At 35.8% G+C, this 15931-nt stretch overlaps 1 protein-coding gene across 1 annotated transcript; it reads left to right on the forward strand.

Moving 5' to 3' along the window:
- Positions 1 to 78: 78 nt before the first annotated feature.
- LOC143577069 (uncharacterized) lies at positions 79 to 4327 on the forward strand. Its single transcript, XM_077061017.1, has 6 exons — positions 79 to 529; positions 795 to 928; positions 993 to 1170; positions 2090 to 2648; positions 3240 to 3697; positions 3958 to 4327. Exons 1-5 carry the CDS (start codon positions 327 to 329, stop codon positions 3354 to 3356), a joined length of 1191 nt encoding a protein of 396 aa, XP_076917132.1. The 5' UTR covers positions 79 to 326; the 3' UTR covers positions 3357 to 3697; positions 3958 to 4327.
- Positions 4328 to 15931: the final 11604 nt, after the last annotated feature.

Genomic DNA, 15931 nt, shown 5'->3' on the forward strand with positions numbered 1-15931 from the left:
TTTCTTTTTCTTTAAATGACTGCGTGTTTACTCTTTATGACTTGCAAACATTATATTGCCATAGAAATAATTTTAATCTCTTCATAAAGACAATTTTTATGCGCCACAATCTATGAATAGGCACCGGATGATTTTCACACTTAGAAACCATTTTGAGCTGTATGACTAATTCCCCTTTAGCTAAGCTTTTATTTTACTTAATAACCGTAAAATGCAACCCAATTCGACTCATTAAACTGTAAAATGCATCCTAATTCGGCTTGTTTCTTATTCATAGGTAATTAGGTCGCAGTTGACATGTTTAGTGTTGTTCTATCTCAGCATTTATGAGTTGTTATTCTGGTATGTTGTGTTGGTCGGTTGATGATGAGCCAAGTGTTGGAGATGATGCATTTGTGTGGTTGGGATCATTAGTTCCTTTAGTGGCCGATTTTGTGAACGGGAGATTCACTTTTGAGACCCTAACTAGCACCACTATGAACCGCCTACATTTCCCTGCCTATGACCGGTTCCTTAAAGAAATTGACAAGTAACACTTTTCAGTCTTTCATTTTGGCTTTCTACATTCAATCTAGTCATGTTTTTCTCTAAATAACACCAAGTTTTTTGCTGATGTTACATTTTGCTCCCTCAAATTTTTATAAACAAATAATTCTCTCATTTTAGTCACTAATATAGGCATATACGCATATAGTCTTCTACACATCTTAGTAATCATAGATATATTAACCATCTTTGACATTGCTTATTGACCATATTTTTTCTTTTAAATTTGGTTGTGGATTCTATTGTAGATGCATAAAGCATTTGCAAAAGCTAGCACCACCGAAGAATGTGGTCATGGCTGATGATGAGTTCATTCTTCATGTTGAAGGAACCGCAAGTTCACAAAGAGTTATACGCCACATTGGAGGACAAAGCTGGCCTGGTTCGTCTTGATTTTTTTCTTACATATTTTCACCTGGAAATCATTGCTAATATTGGTTCTTTAGGAAGGCTCACATTAACCAACTATGCTCTCTACTTTGAGGCCTCGGGTATTGTTTCTTATGAAGATGCAATCAAGCTTGATCTATCAAAGGACATCGAACATTCTATAAAATCAGCAGCCACGGGTCCTTTGGGTGCTCCTCTTTTTGACAAGGCGATAATATACGAGTCTCCTGAGTTGTAAGATTATTTTTTCATCTGCCAGTTCATATTGTCATAACTATAATATACATGCAAGTTGTTCACACATTACCTAGGACTATAACATGTTCACTGTCCTTTGGGTGCTCCTCTTTTTGACAAGGCGATAATATACGAGTCCCCTGAGTTGTAAGATTATTTTTTCATCTGCCAGTTCATATTGTCATAACTACAATATACGTGCAAGTTGTTCACACATTACCTAGGACTATAACATGTTCATTGTTCATATTTGTAAGCACTTGTGAAAATAAAAGGTTAAAAACTTCTTCAACCATAAGACTGGCTTACACTTTCAATGTAAGACAAATTCTATGTTTTGCACGTTTTTAAGGATTATATTTGTTTCTCTATAGTTATGAGTAGGGGTGCCAATCTTGTCGAGTTGAACGACTGAACATGTACCATGACATACTTAAAATCGTGTAACAAGATCACAACTAGTTTACCCCATTTATCCAAATGGTTCAAATGGGTTACACGGGTGGTACTTTTCAAGTTGTGATGTCTTAAAACGGTTGGATGATTTCAATAAATGGATTGAACTAGTTGTTATGGATTTATTGCTAGGCCGACCTGCTTAATAAAACGGTGCTTAATAAAATGGGTTAATGGGTCGAGACACTTAATTAAACAGGTTTAGAAATAAAGAGGCGATAAACTTGATCACGATTCGCATATAAATGGGGTTAAATATGCCAACAAAAGACCTAATTATTTTCTTGTCGTGTTTTCCATCCCTTATAAGCATAGGCTCATGAGCATGTAAATATGGAAACAACTTTGACAAGTTTATAAGTATGGCCAATTTAACAAAATAAGCACATTCATTACAGTGTAGGTTATGTTATGTAACTTTTGCACTTGATAAAAAAAATTCTCCATTGGATTTCTTTAGGCAAGATGATGTCCAAATCGAGTTCCCGGAAATGACTAGCTGCACAAGACGTGACCACTGGCTTGCTCTAGTGAAGGAAATTATGTTACTCCACAAGTTTTTAACAAAATTCAAAATCGAATCTCCTCTACAAGCATGGGAGATGCATGCAAGGACCATATTAGGAATCATAAGGCTTCATGCAGCCCGAGAATTGCTTAGAATTTCACCACCCGAACCCAAAAGTTTCTTAATTTTTGCGTTGTTTGATGAGCTGCCTACAGGTAGTAACGTGTTAGAGGAGCTTGCTGAGAGTTTGAAAACGGTTGACACTGGACACTCGTGCAGTGCTACTTCTATACTCCGTAACTTAAACGTCTCACAAGTTATTAGTGGGCGAACGGAATTGAAAGTAGGGACCGAGCATGCTGAAATAGCTAATAATAGACCGGAAAATATGTCGTCATTGGAGACAGCGGTTGAACAGGTTAGAGAGGAAGCAAAAGAGATCAATACTGCAAAAGCCAAGGCTGACGAATTGAAAGATGAAGGCATTGGCAATAGCGCTCTTGTATTGATGGTACATTCTTTCATTAACAAATGCAAGCTTTATGATGTTCTTTATATTTATACAAGATCATATAACATAAATGTCTAAAAACATTTGTCACGTTTTTTACACTTGTAAGTTATAATGATGTGAAAGCATAATAGTTGCAAAAAACATAAAAAAATATGAATTACAAAGTTTGTATTTTTTACAAAGTTCATAAGCATGAATGCTATCATAACAGTGTGTATTTCTTTGCATTTATAGATGTCCAATCTCCTTTAACATGTTTGTTTGAACGATGTGACCAAAAATATACCATTTTTTTCTAAACCATGTATGTAGTAAGAATAAAAACACATGCGTGCCCCGTAAAATCGTACTCATACCAAGCGATTGGTTGGATGGGAGCAAACATTTTTCTCTCTCTCAAGAAATAGAGAGAGGTTGCTTTTGTTGAGACTTCTGGCTCCAATAGCCTTTGTTGACTAGTATAACAGCCACAAAAATAAGATAAAAGTGTGGCGCAAGGAATCGAAAACTACAGAAATAGTAACAGACCTTGTAGATTTGCCATGCATAAAATGTTATAACCTTCTCTGTATTAATATGGTTGTGCAGGAATTGGTGAAGCCATTAAAAAGTGCATTGCCATGGTTTCAAGATGTTATCCAGTGGGAAAGACCAGCAACCACCCTCACAGTGATCGGCTTAACCCTATTAGTTGTATACAAGTAAGGTGTTACAGAATCTAAATATCTGATTAAGCTTTGGATGTAAATGATTATTAAAAAACTACGCACCTAAATATTTAACAACTAAGTTAATGTGCTTGCAGAGAGTGGGTTGGCAAGGCAATGGCAGCGTTCATAATGTGGGTCGTTTCAAAGATGATTTGGGCAAGAAGACATGGAGTAGGGAAGAAAACCAAATTTGTCGTGTGTACTGCTTCTGATCAAACAACAATGGAGAGCATAGTTTCAGCGCAGCATGGACTCAACACCGTGTACAACATCATGCAGTTGGCAAACATTACGATTCTGAAAATATGGTCAATATTGTTGTCTAATGCCCCCAAGGTATGCTTTTAATTTAAACTACTACATAACAGGCCGTTGCGGTCATTTTTCCTTTTTTTATTTGGCAATTTTGCCAAAATTTTGAAATTACAAATTTATTAGAAAATCATAAAAACTATAAGTACTCTTAAAATAATATGTTAATCTAAAAATTAGCGCATTTTAATTTAAAGGAAAGTTTCGGGAAAATCCTGGTGGGTTAGAAAAGAAGTCCCTTCATGTTTTCATCATTCAATGTTTTGCGGTTATGTTGATTGCAGCACACAGATATGGCGATTACCGCAATGACGGGGGTTGCAATCATGTTGGCAATTATTCCTCAATTATGGCCCTTGTGGTATCTGCGTTTGCGGCAACGTCAAAGCCAGCAAAGCGCGCTAACAGGAACAAGAACGACATGGGGAAGCGGAAATTACAGGGATGGTGGGATTCAATTCCAGTTATTCCTGTTGAGATTGTAGACAAAGTTGAAGACATTCCAAAGGCGGAGAAAATAGACTAGCTAGTAACGGTAAAAGTTATAGCAGTCGAGTTTTGGTGTTATGCATGTAGTTTCTTTCTTTTGTATATTAAATTCTGTCTTGAGTCGAAATGTGATAAATCCAATTCTCATTTTAAAGAGAAAGGACCTTAATAAGTATAAAAATGTTGATTCATTTTCGTTTGCTTGTTTATAAACAAACACCCCTTTGAACCAGTTATCATACTGGCGATCGATCAAGGCTTGTGTCGGCAACAGGCTGCGAAGTGGCATCGTGACTAGTGTTCGACAAGGCTAGCATCTACACTGGTTACGTACCAGTGGAAACCAAAGAACATGGGTGATGCGGTGATATATGGATCTCAAATTAAATGTTTAAAGAAATTTTATCATAAAAAACTAATAAAAGGAAATGACAATGTGAAAGCTACTAGGCTACTCTGGTCTTTGCATAAAACGATAATAAAAATAGTACGTAGTTTTTCACGTTTTCTAGCAAATCCAGTTTTAGCTAATTTAATTAATATAGATATTACACAATATTTTTTGAACTCAGAACACAGTATCAAAAGGTACGTATGAAACCATGGAAGGAACATATCGATATACGTATAGTTGCATACTATGTGTGTATGATCATGCCACGTGTGCATCCCAATTCCAGTTCCGTCCACGTGTGAGCAAAATTAGTCAAGAACTACATAAATACATTCACGAGTTAATAAAATAAAATTTATATTCTAATAGTAACATGTATGATTTAGTATACAAATACTATAATTACATAGCCATTAATGTTTATAAAAGCAAAAACTAGATCTTATAACCATATAAACAATCATATAACCATTAATGTTTATGACTATTACAAATACATTTTAGTAAGACACATTCTTAGGCTATGCGTAATCGATGACTACAAAATGGCGTAATCGAGGACTACAAAATAGAGGGATTTTTGACACGTGGTGTCACGTCAACGGAGTAACAATTTTTATAAAATATTCATTTTTTTAACCCAAGCAGGTGACAAATCTATGTCCCCCCCCTCCCCTCCCCTCCCCCAACCCAAACTTATCGCCCCAATATCGCATGGGGGCGTGTTGTAGCTTGAATTCACCCAAAAACCCTACCTTGTCGCCCCCATTACTCATAGTCTTATGGGGTTGTAAAAGGGGTGGCAAAACCACACGACCCACTATAACACCTAGGGAGTAGGGTCTAGGGGTGGCAATCTTGACCCAAACAGTTTCATATGGGTCAATATGGGTTGTTTTTAAAATTATATGGGTTGGTTTGGGTCATAGATTTTTAATAAGATTAGTCAAAATGGGTTACTTGAAATTCCACCTTATTTTCGGGTCAAAATGGGTCGACAAATTTAAAGAAATTGGTCGATTTGGGTTAGTGTCTTAAGGAAAAGTGGCAAGCTCGGGTTGAAACGGGTTTTGGATTGAAACGAGTTTGGTTTAGGTTTCAAGCCAACACGAGTTTTCGCACTGGTCGGGTTGGGCTTTGGTTTCCTTTGTTTCTTTTTGGTCGGTTTCAGAGCACTGGACGGATTGGGTTTCGGTTTCTTTTGTTTGTTTTTTGTCAGTTTCAGATTCGTTTTGGGCCTTTTGTTTCGTTGTGGTCTGTTTTTTCAGTTTCATTTATGTTCGGTTTCAGTTTTTTAGTTTCGTTTTGATTGATTTTTTCGGTTTCGGTCAATTCGGTTCAGTTTTGTCAATGTTTCGTTTTCCTCGACTTTCGGTTTCAGTTCATTTCTCGTTTTTTTTAAGAACGAAGACAACGGAGGAAACATTTTAGCTTTTTTACATTTTTTTGTTTTTTATTTATGTTTTGAGTTATGTTTTTTTTATTAATTTTTTTGAATATTTTTTGGAGGGGTTTTTATTAACAAACAAAACCCCTCCAAAAAAGATTAAAAAAATTTAATAAAAAAATCATAACTCAAAATATAAATCAAAAACGAAAAATGTAAAATAACCAAAATGTTTCCGCCTTTGCCCTCGTTCTTAAAAAAAAAACAATCCGAAACCCGTTGTGACCCATTCTGACCCGAACCTCCTAATCCGTTCCGACCCGAACCAAAACAACCCATTTTTTAGTTGACCCATTCCGACCCTAACCCATTTCGACCCTAACCCGTTTCAACCCATGACCCGTTTCGACCCAACCCAACCCATTTGCTACCCCTAATAACACCCATAACATCGCATCAGGGAGTTAAAGCCCAAGCGGTAAAGAGTAAGGCTTCAACACATTAACGGGGCGACAAAGGAGAATATGATGGGGCCCAAAATGCTTTAACAAGGAAATGATAAGGCTTTAACATGATAACAGGAATTTAAACAACACGGTGTTAAAAGGATGTGTTAGTTAAAGCTCCATTGCCTACGTGACAACGACGTAATGCTTTAACTTGGAGTCCTTCACAATAACCAGCCTAATAAACTTTCATTTTTATTCATTAATGCATTTGTTTGAATAATTTACGTGGACCATCTTTTTAAGAACTCGATCCCCTTTCGTGTATGTTCATGTACCTTTAGATCCATTGAACTTGCTCACTTGCATGAAGGCCAGGTGTTGCGAAGCTACAATGAGTGTTGATTGTACTTTAGTTGTATTTAATAATATTAATGTGGTAATTTGAAACCTCATTGTTTTAGTTCATTTAAATTAAGGTTTAAATAAGACTTAGAGTTTGAGGTTAAGTTATACTGCAAATCTCTTTATTACATGCAGATGCCCGAATATTTATGCGGAGGGACAAGAAAAATACTTTGTCATATGCTTCGGTTTAATACATTTTGATGTATTTGTAGTGTCAGTTAAAATCTTTCGATAAAAACGTGTCGGGCAATAATATACTTTTGAAAGTCATTTGTCGCGGTGACAACGGTGTCTCTTCCAAAGGGTCATAACACTTGTCATACTCCATTACCCAATTTCGAATCCCCTTACAGTGATTGTGCCCATATTGTAGAGCGCACATATGAGCCAAGATTCAAACATGAGACCCCTCATAAAGAAACACTAAAAATAACCTACTGACCACCCCATCAAAGTGGTGATTACATATATTATTTATATTATAATTAGCATTCATGCATATAGTATTTATGTTGAATAGCTAGTTAACGTTCAATTTTGATTTTAGAAGTAGACTCAAATGATACTTTTAACTAATTGTTAGGTGTTTGAAAAATATGAAGATATGAATCATATGATTTGTATGCTTCCATTTTAGAAGGACATCTTCAATTTATTAATTTTTTTTCTTTTTTTTGAATGGCCAAATTTTATTAAACCAAAAGAATGGTCATTTGCAAGACACAAATGGCCGAAGTATAAAATAAGAAGAAATACAAGGATATTAAATAACCAAATAAAAGAAAACGACTAATCAAATTGGAAAATTTATGAAGTTGAACCTGCACCACGACTTCCACTCTAGACTCATTCGCTTGCTCCTATGCTTAATCCACAAAAAAATTAAAAAAAAAAAGGATTTGATGTCATTCATCATTTTAAACAAGACAAAAGGGACATTATTGAAAATTAAATGTTAAAACAATTCCTAACAAGCCATATTATCTAACGAGTTACCATCAAAATAGATTGAACCGCTTGACATGACTCATTATTTTTCTTGAATTTATTTAGAGCCCATTTAACGAAATAGAGTTCTTTTTACTATGTATATTTGGTCTAAGGATAATGGCACAAATATAGTATTTTCGTCATTAAACATTACTTAGATCAAAGTTAAATGAGTGTACTCAAGCTTTAAACGTGCTCGTGAATGACTTTTGAAGCAATTGTTGTTTAGGCTTGTGAGCGTGTTTTAGCTCGATAATTGAGCTCGAGCTTGCGCATTAAGCAAGCTTTTTTGAGGCTCGAGCTCCTTTAAACTCACCACAATTCGAGTTTTAGTGAGCCGATATCAAGTCATCCACATGCAGCGTATCTTATTTACACCCCTAAAAAAAGTTCAATATTATATTATTTTTTATCTAGCATGGACAGATATTTTAAGGTCATGCAGTATGGTCATCAAATGGCCACTAGTGGTCCAACCTAACACTAGACCACCAGCGTTGTCGCGAGGAACACCGTGCCCCCATCTCCATTCAACTAGTGGCGTGGTGAAAATGATCCAGCACACGCAAACCATTCTCACATTTGACTCCCTTTCTCTCTTTTTGGTTCTCTCTCTCATCAATATAAAAAATGAGGAATGGGAAATTCTGTGTATAATATAGGTTGAGTGATAAGGATGAATGGAGAATGATATGTATATCGCAAGACCTAAGATGCATGATGCATGTGACATTTGTCAATTTCGGGTTATTTTATACTTGTATTCTTAATGTAAACATGACCCGTTTTGTATCCTGAACCTTTTGATATTATCAAAATGATGAATTTTATGTTATATATTTGTTTTATAGCTGTCGGATCTAAAATAAACACCCTTTTCGGTTCTTAAAATGCCCCGAAAACGCTCAAAACGAACTCCAGTGACTAAAACTACCAAAATGAAGACTTGAAAGACCCATTTATAGTTTGTGCTTTCTTGGGTCTATAACCAACCCATTTTCATGAAACACCCTTTATGAAAGACCCATTCAACTTACCCTATATATACACACCCATCTTCTTCATTTGTGCTTACTCATTTCCTCATTTCTCTCTCAAATTCTTGAATTCAAAGGTTGTTCTTCATAGTTTGACTCTCAAGGTCAAACTAAGCTAATCTTTCATTTTAACTAACTTCTCGATACTTAAAACTTGATGCTACAACATATATATAATATACACTCCTTGTTTACCTTCGGTCTTTCATTTCTCCGGTTTCGGCCGGTTGAAATGTCGGGCTAGTAAGGCAAGGTTACATGGAGGACTTTGTAGTCCTTGTTTATATATTTAACAAATCTAACCATATAACTTGTTATACTTACTTAACTTCTGCATATTTTAGTTTATTGTTCATATTTGTCAAGTTCCATGGTATTGGATATGTGGTTACTAGCCTCGGTTTCATCCCGAGTTGAGAACCGAACCAACAACCGAACTTTCGTTTAAAAGCTTTATTGTTAACTTTTTGAATATAAAACTTGAGTATTATTATTTATAAGTTATTTTACAAGTTCCATGGTAATTGGGTATGTGGTAACCATCCTCGGTCTTATTCCAAGTCAAGGACCGAACCAAAAACCGAACTAAACCGAGTTCACTCGCTTAAGACACATAAGTGTGTTTTTAGCCACCAAAACTCATATTTTTCTTTAAGATTATATTTTAAATCAATTTTAGTTAATTTCTAAACATACTTGGCATGTCGGTAACCAACTTGGTCTTATAACAAGTTCGGACCGATAAAGTCGTATACTCGCTTAACGAACATTAAGATTCTTCACAATAGAACTACATACTTGGTTAAGTCTATTTTGATTTTATTGAGTTATCTCATAACATTTATTATTTTGGGAAGTTAACTTTGAGCTTGGTCAATTATCAAGTCTCGAACCGACAAACCCGAACACTCGTTTAAACCTCGTTTTGGTATTCTTATAACCAAGGGTTTTGCAATATTTCATTTTAACCCCCATTTTTACTTAACATAGGTTGAGTAAAAAAAGAAAAAAAAAACTAATGAATAGAATACCGAGACCCGGCTTCGAGTAAACTTATTTTACAAAACTCGTTTATTTAATTTCTCAAATATTTACATTTTAAATCCTAAACTTTATTTATTTACTTTATTTGTCATGTATTTTATTTTAATCCCCTCCAAGACTACCTACTAACACAAGACCCGTTTAATATAGGCCTTGCTCGTTAAACCGGTCTCTCCGATTATTCACGACACTATCTTTCAAGTTACTTGTTAATGTGAGTACTTTTTCATCCCCCGTTTTCTATCTTTCGTTTTGGGGATGACATTGCATACTTATTCAAATTCAAATGATTTATACTTGAGTCTTAAACCACAACACTTATTGTATATGTTTACTTAAATAAATGCTCGATTTGGTGTTATATGCTTTACATGATTATGTGCAAATTCTTGAATGCTAAGGCGGTAGCCTCATCAAAGTATGATCATACGTTAACTCCGAGTATATATGGTATCTCCGTATAGAAAGGTGTCGTCAATGTATTCTTATTGACGATTTCATTATTGTCGTCAATGTTTCTTATTGACGGTTTTATTATCTAAATTGTTGCTATTATTTATTGTTTTCATATACTAGTTGTGGATTTCAAATTATATACTTATTGTCCAAAACTATGAAAATTGCTCACCAACCTTTGTGTTGACAAACTCTATTTTATGCAATGTTACAGGTTTGATGTTAGCTTGATTGGATTACTTGAAGAAACTTATCTTCTTGGCTTTAGGATATTAGAAAATGAAAGAACAAGTTATTTGTTTATCTATCTATTTGGCATTTTGTATGAACAATTGTTGTGTTATTTATGATGATATGGATTTAAATGAGTTGTTTAAATATTGTAACTTTATAGTGTCGTTGTGCAATGAGCAATCATGTCGCGCCTCGACGTTTTCGCCTTCATTGGTCGGAATGTGACAATGCATCTACTCATTTTGTGTCCTTAAGGTGGTAAGTTGTCTCCCCTCTAGTTTAAAGAGGAGATTTGAAGAGTCTGTTTGGTAGCCTCTTGATGATTTCATTAAGAGACCATCCTTTAATCAGTCAATATTAAGTGTGTTTGGTTCATCAAACAGACACCTTTGAATTGGTCAACAAGTCTCTTATCCATCAGGTTTCAAAATGATGTTGAATGAAAGTTTTACTCCTTTATTCATTCACATGTGTTTACAACCATCATTCTGCCACTTACACACCACCTTCTCGACTCACCATCACATCGGCGCACTTAGCACTGACTCAATATCAAAGTCTATTAACCATTTAGGTCTCTCACTTGTTCAGCATTTACCAGTGTAGAGGTTGTTAAACAACCCCCAAATCCTACAAAATGTAAATATTTAGAGCATTCACATCCCTTCCTTTATCTTTAATTCCAAAATTACACTAAAAAACATTACATTTTCTCTCTCCTTTTCAATTAAATAATATTATTTCATACTATTATCAATACCTGTAGGTCCTATGATCGGGGTCAAGCAACTAAGTTCTTGGATCAATCTCTTTAGAGGCTAGCGAAAATCACCTCTAAGTAACCGAGATCTCGAATCTTCTTGTTGTTATTACCGAGAGAAGTAAGGTTGAGAGAAAGTGGGAGAGTTGATGGATGGATAAGATACAAGTATGGCAAAGGTTGGGAGTGCATGAGAAGCTTGCACTATTTATAATGTAAGTCTCATGCACTAATGTATTATTTCATAGACCCAATGGGCTTTGTTTACAATGGTCTTAGGCCCAAACATACAAGCAAAGATAAAAGACGATTACTAAACAATTACATAACAACATAACAATGTAACACAATACAAAAGACTTAATATACAAAATAGGGCCTAACATTACATTTTCTCTTCATTCACTCACAACCATTTTCAACAAATATTAAAAAATTATATTGGTGAACAATAACTTTTCAAATTTACATAAAAGTCATTGTTTTTCTCTCTCATCCACTTGCAACACCCTAAATTACTCTCTATATTATAAAAATACCACTCACTGAATATGGTAGACAAGATGTGAATACTCTTAGAACATTCTCATCCCTTCCCCTATTTTCAAAAAAACAAAATTACGTTAAAAGATAATATATTTTCTCTTCTTTCCAATTAAATAATATTTTTTAATACTTTTATCATTAGCTTTTCTATCATTTCAATTAAATAATATTTTTTCATACTTTTATCATTACATTTTCCCTCTTCTTCACTCACAACCACTTTCAATAACTATTAGAAAAATTATAGGAGGCTAACAGTAATTTTTCAAGTTTACATAAAAATCACTACTCTATCATTCACTTACAACACCCTAAATTACTCTTTACATTATAAAAACACCACTCACTAAATATGGTGGACAAGATATGAATGCTTTAGGGCGCGTTCGTTTCACCGAATTCGTGGGAATTTAAAAGAATTGGAATTAAAATCTCATGGCATGGTGTGCTCGTTTCGTTGGAATTGGAATCTTAATTCTATTTTATTGTGCTCGGTTCAAATAATTGGAATTAGAATTGGAATTCAACTATTCATTCAAACACCTTTAAATAAAGAAATTTCAAATCCTTCCAGAATATGGAGGAATTCAAATAAATTCATTGGAATCTTTTCTTGAGTTTTTTTTACGAGGACAACGAATAAAACATTTTAGTTTTTTTACTTTTTGTTATTTATATTTTGAGTTATGAATTTATTATTATTATTTTTGAATATTTTGTTGAGGGGTATTTTTTATCTTAATAGAAAACCTCTAAAAATTTCAAAAAAAATAATAACAAAAAAATCATGACGCAAGGTATAAAAAAAAATAAAATAAACTAAATATTTCCGCCGTTATCTTTGGTAAAAAAGAAAAAAAACGATTTCAATTCATTTGTGGTGATAAATTACAATTTATTTGTCAAACGAACACACCAAGAATATAATTTGATTTCAATTCCTTCTAATTCAATTCTTGTTGAAATGTTTAGATTCCAAATCCAGTTCTTTTCAACTTCAAATTCCACCAAAAGGTTTATATATATCATTCAGAAGTGAAGCTGTTTTTTCATTAAATAAAAATCTAACCATTTTGTAAATGTAGCTGGTGGCTGTTAGCTGAAAGCTGGTGGTTGTAGCTAGCAGCTGTTAGCTGTAGCTTTTTAGATATATTTAGGTGTTTGGCAGAGTAGCTGGAGCTTTTTAGATATATTTAGGTATTTAGCAATAAAACTAATTGGGTGTCAGCGCGGTGCGGCGGAATGCGCGCGCAACCTGACATCAACCGCATAATCAGTATCAGTACGTGATTTCAAATATATAATTTTTTAAACCAACCTTTTTTGATCTGAAATCCTTTCCGACCCGATACCGTTTTAATCTGAAACATGTTCTGACCTGACCCCTTTCGACTCAAAACCGTACCGACACGAACCGAACTAAATTAACCCTTTTTTATCGACTTGTTCAGGCCCTAATTTGGTCTTACACGTGACCCGAGCTTGTCTGACTCGACTTGTTGGCAATCATAACCGGTAAAGAAGTATAGCAATATCATACTCAAATTAAAGAGAATAAAATGCTCTTTTTTATGATGTAATTTGCTTAAAAAAATAGTAATGTGTGAAAAAGTTATGGTCTTTTAAAGAGTCATGGGTTAGTTAGTTTTGAATAAGGGTAAAATATGTTACTATTATATAAATTAACAAAAACTGATAAAAGTTCAAGGATCAAACTTGTAAATTCAAATGTAAAAGCTTATAGCTTTTTCTCAAACGCTAATAGCGTTTAAAAAATGAGTTTTTTCTCCAAACTTAAAAGTTTGAAGCTTTTTCAACCAAACAAAGCTTTTTATTAAGTAAGGGTTTTTTTTTAAAAGCTTGAAACTTGAAGCTATTAAAATCTCTTAAAAGCTGTTTGTCAAACATACCGGTCATCTTATCAAGGAAACAAAATATCTAATACAATGGCATAAATGTAATTGTAATTCAACATTCGAAACAGTGGTCGCTAGACGAAACAACTTTCTTTCTCTCTTTAAAAACACCAAATCCTATCCATGGCGGCCCCCGGTTTTCAATCCCACCACCACCTCCGCCTCCGGTTTATAACCTCACCAATCTCATACTTTTCCACCGCCATTTGCAAACACGATCTATTGCATATCCTCTAGTAGAATTTAACTGCTTTTATACATTAATAATTAATTTGTGATCGGATTTTTGTTGGTGTTGTGATTGAAGAGACGTGGATCGACTCACTGGTAGACGATCTATTTTCCTCGGGTGTGATTATACTATTCCACCGATGGTTCTCTGGGATCTTGATTCTTCCACCTACAAAATGAAGAGCACCGTAAACTTACCCCTCAGAAAGGGACAGAGGGGTCCTCTTTGGGGTAACCCTCCGGTGTGAGAATAAGTGTTTGTAGGAGAAGATAATAATACGAGAGTAAGGAAATCTGGAGAGTATTGCTTAATATAGCTGAATACTGTGTGATTGTGTTACTGGATGTAACTGAGTGTGATTGAATGTCTTCCTTGTGGAGTTGATGTGGTATTTATAGTGCTAGGGTTTCCACTGATTGGGCTCAGCCTTGTTGGCCTCCTCCAATTGATTTGCGCCACGTGTCCTTGGGGACACCTGGTGCTTTTTCATTGGTTATAATTACGTGGTAGCACATGGGTTTTGCTGAGTTGTCCACCTTTCATTGGCAGCTGTCAATATCAGCATATTCTTATTCCTTAAAAAGATACCTTCTGGAAGGTTGTCTGACGTGCACAATCAAGGTTGCCCTAATCCTGATTTGGATAAGGACGAGGTTGATTATGTGCATGTGTGATACGCGCCTATCCTGAGGATGCGCGAGGTCTTCTCTTTATTCTCACGCGCAGATGTTTCATGCGCAGATGTGATATGCACAAGCATGTGATATGCGCCACGCGCGGATGTGATGTGCGTGAGCATATGTGATGCATGAGCATATGTGATATGCGTGAGCATATGTGATATGCGTGAGCATATGTGATGCCTGAGCATGTGATATGCGTGAGCATATGTGATGCCTGAGCATGTGATGCATGAGCATATGTTATATGCGCCATGAGCATAGGTTTTGGCTTTGTGCCTTCATAATGTCTTGATTTCAAGACTCTTGTCTATATCTTGTGGGTTGACCCGCCTCGCTCGGTGTTGAGGCGGGTACATACCTCTTCAAGCCCCCCCAGTCTAATGTGTGTCTTGTCTCGCGCGAGCGAGGTAAGATAGATATTAGACTTAATAGTTTGCTCTTTTAATAGGGTTTTGTCTTTTTCTTCTTATTACTCGTCGTTGCGCGAAATTCTATCCTTTTGGTTGAAACGAATCGTCTATGTACGTGATGGAGACGTGTCAAACCTTTCGTGTGCTCGAGGTGCTACAGTTGCCTTTCATGTCCCCTCACATAGTGTCAGGAACACGTGTCGCGCTCGCGTTGGTCCGTACCTGCGAGTGGTGGCGCGTGAACTCTGGTGGCAGCTGTATAGTTTCTTTTCGTGTCCCCTCACACAGTGTCAGGGACACGTGTCGCGCTCGCATTGGCTTACGCCTGCGAGTGGGAGCGCGTGAAGTCCGATCAGCACCACTTTTTCTCTCTCCTGGGCCTATAAAAGCCAGCCCCTTTGAGTTTTTTATCCTTCATCTTCTTGTTTATTCAGAGCTTTTTCTTTCTTTCATTCTATTCCGATTACCTGTCTTCTGCTTCCAGATCTCTGTTCTTTTAGAAGCATCCTCCCTTTGTTTTTACCGTTGTATGTCTGATAGTTCAGACAACACAATCTCCCCTATCCATCGCCGTGTTAAATCCTTAGTAATGTCTACGTTGAAGAAGACCGGCAAGGGGAAGAAGGCTGCTGAGGCCTCATCGGAGGATGTAGGGAAGACCAAGGCAGTGAAGAAGTGGGATGAAATCCCCTGCAAACTGAGGCAGGCTGATTTTGACAGCCTTATCGCCTCTCAGGGTTTTCTCCCTGAGTTTGGCTGCATGCTGCCGGCGGCCGGGCAGACGGCGGCGGACCCGCCCACCGGCTATATATCCCTTTATAGCCAT

The sequence above is a fragment of the Bidens hawaiensis genome, unplaced genomic scaffold, assembly GCF_021521415.1.
Source record: "Bidens hawaiensis isolate Kalapana, Puna unplaced genomic scaffold, B.hawaiensis_p1.1 tig00001461_1, whole genome shotgun sequence".
Lineage (NCBI taxonomy): Eukaryota > Viridiplantae > Streptophyta > Magnoliopsida > Asterales > Asteraceae > Bidens > Bidens hawaiensis.

Bases quoted from the DNA above. Each gene is read 5' to 3' on its own strand.
- LOC143577069 (XM_077061017.1), top strand. From the start codon at position 327: ATGAGTTGTTATTCTGGTATGTTGTGTTGGTCGGTTGATGATGAGCCA. The intron at 530-794 runs GTAACACTTTTC...ATTCTATTGTAG, and splicing joins TTCCTTAAAGAAATTGACAA to ATGCATAAAGCATTTGCAAA. The intron at 2,649-3,239 runs GTACATTCTTTC...ATGGTTGTGCAG, and splicing joins ATAGCGCTCTTGTATTGATG to GAATTGGTGAAGCCATTAAA.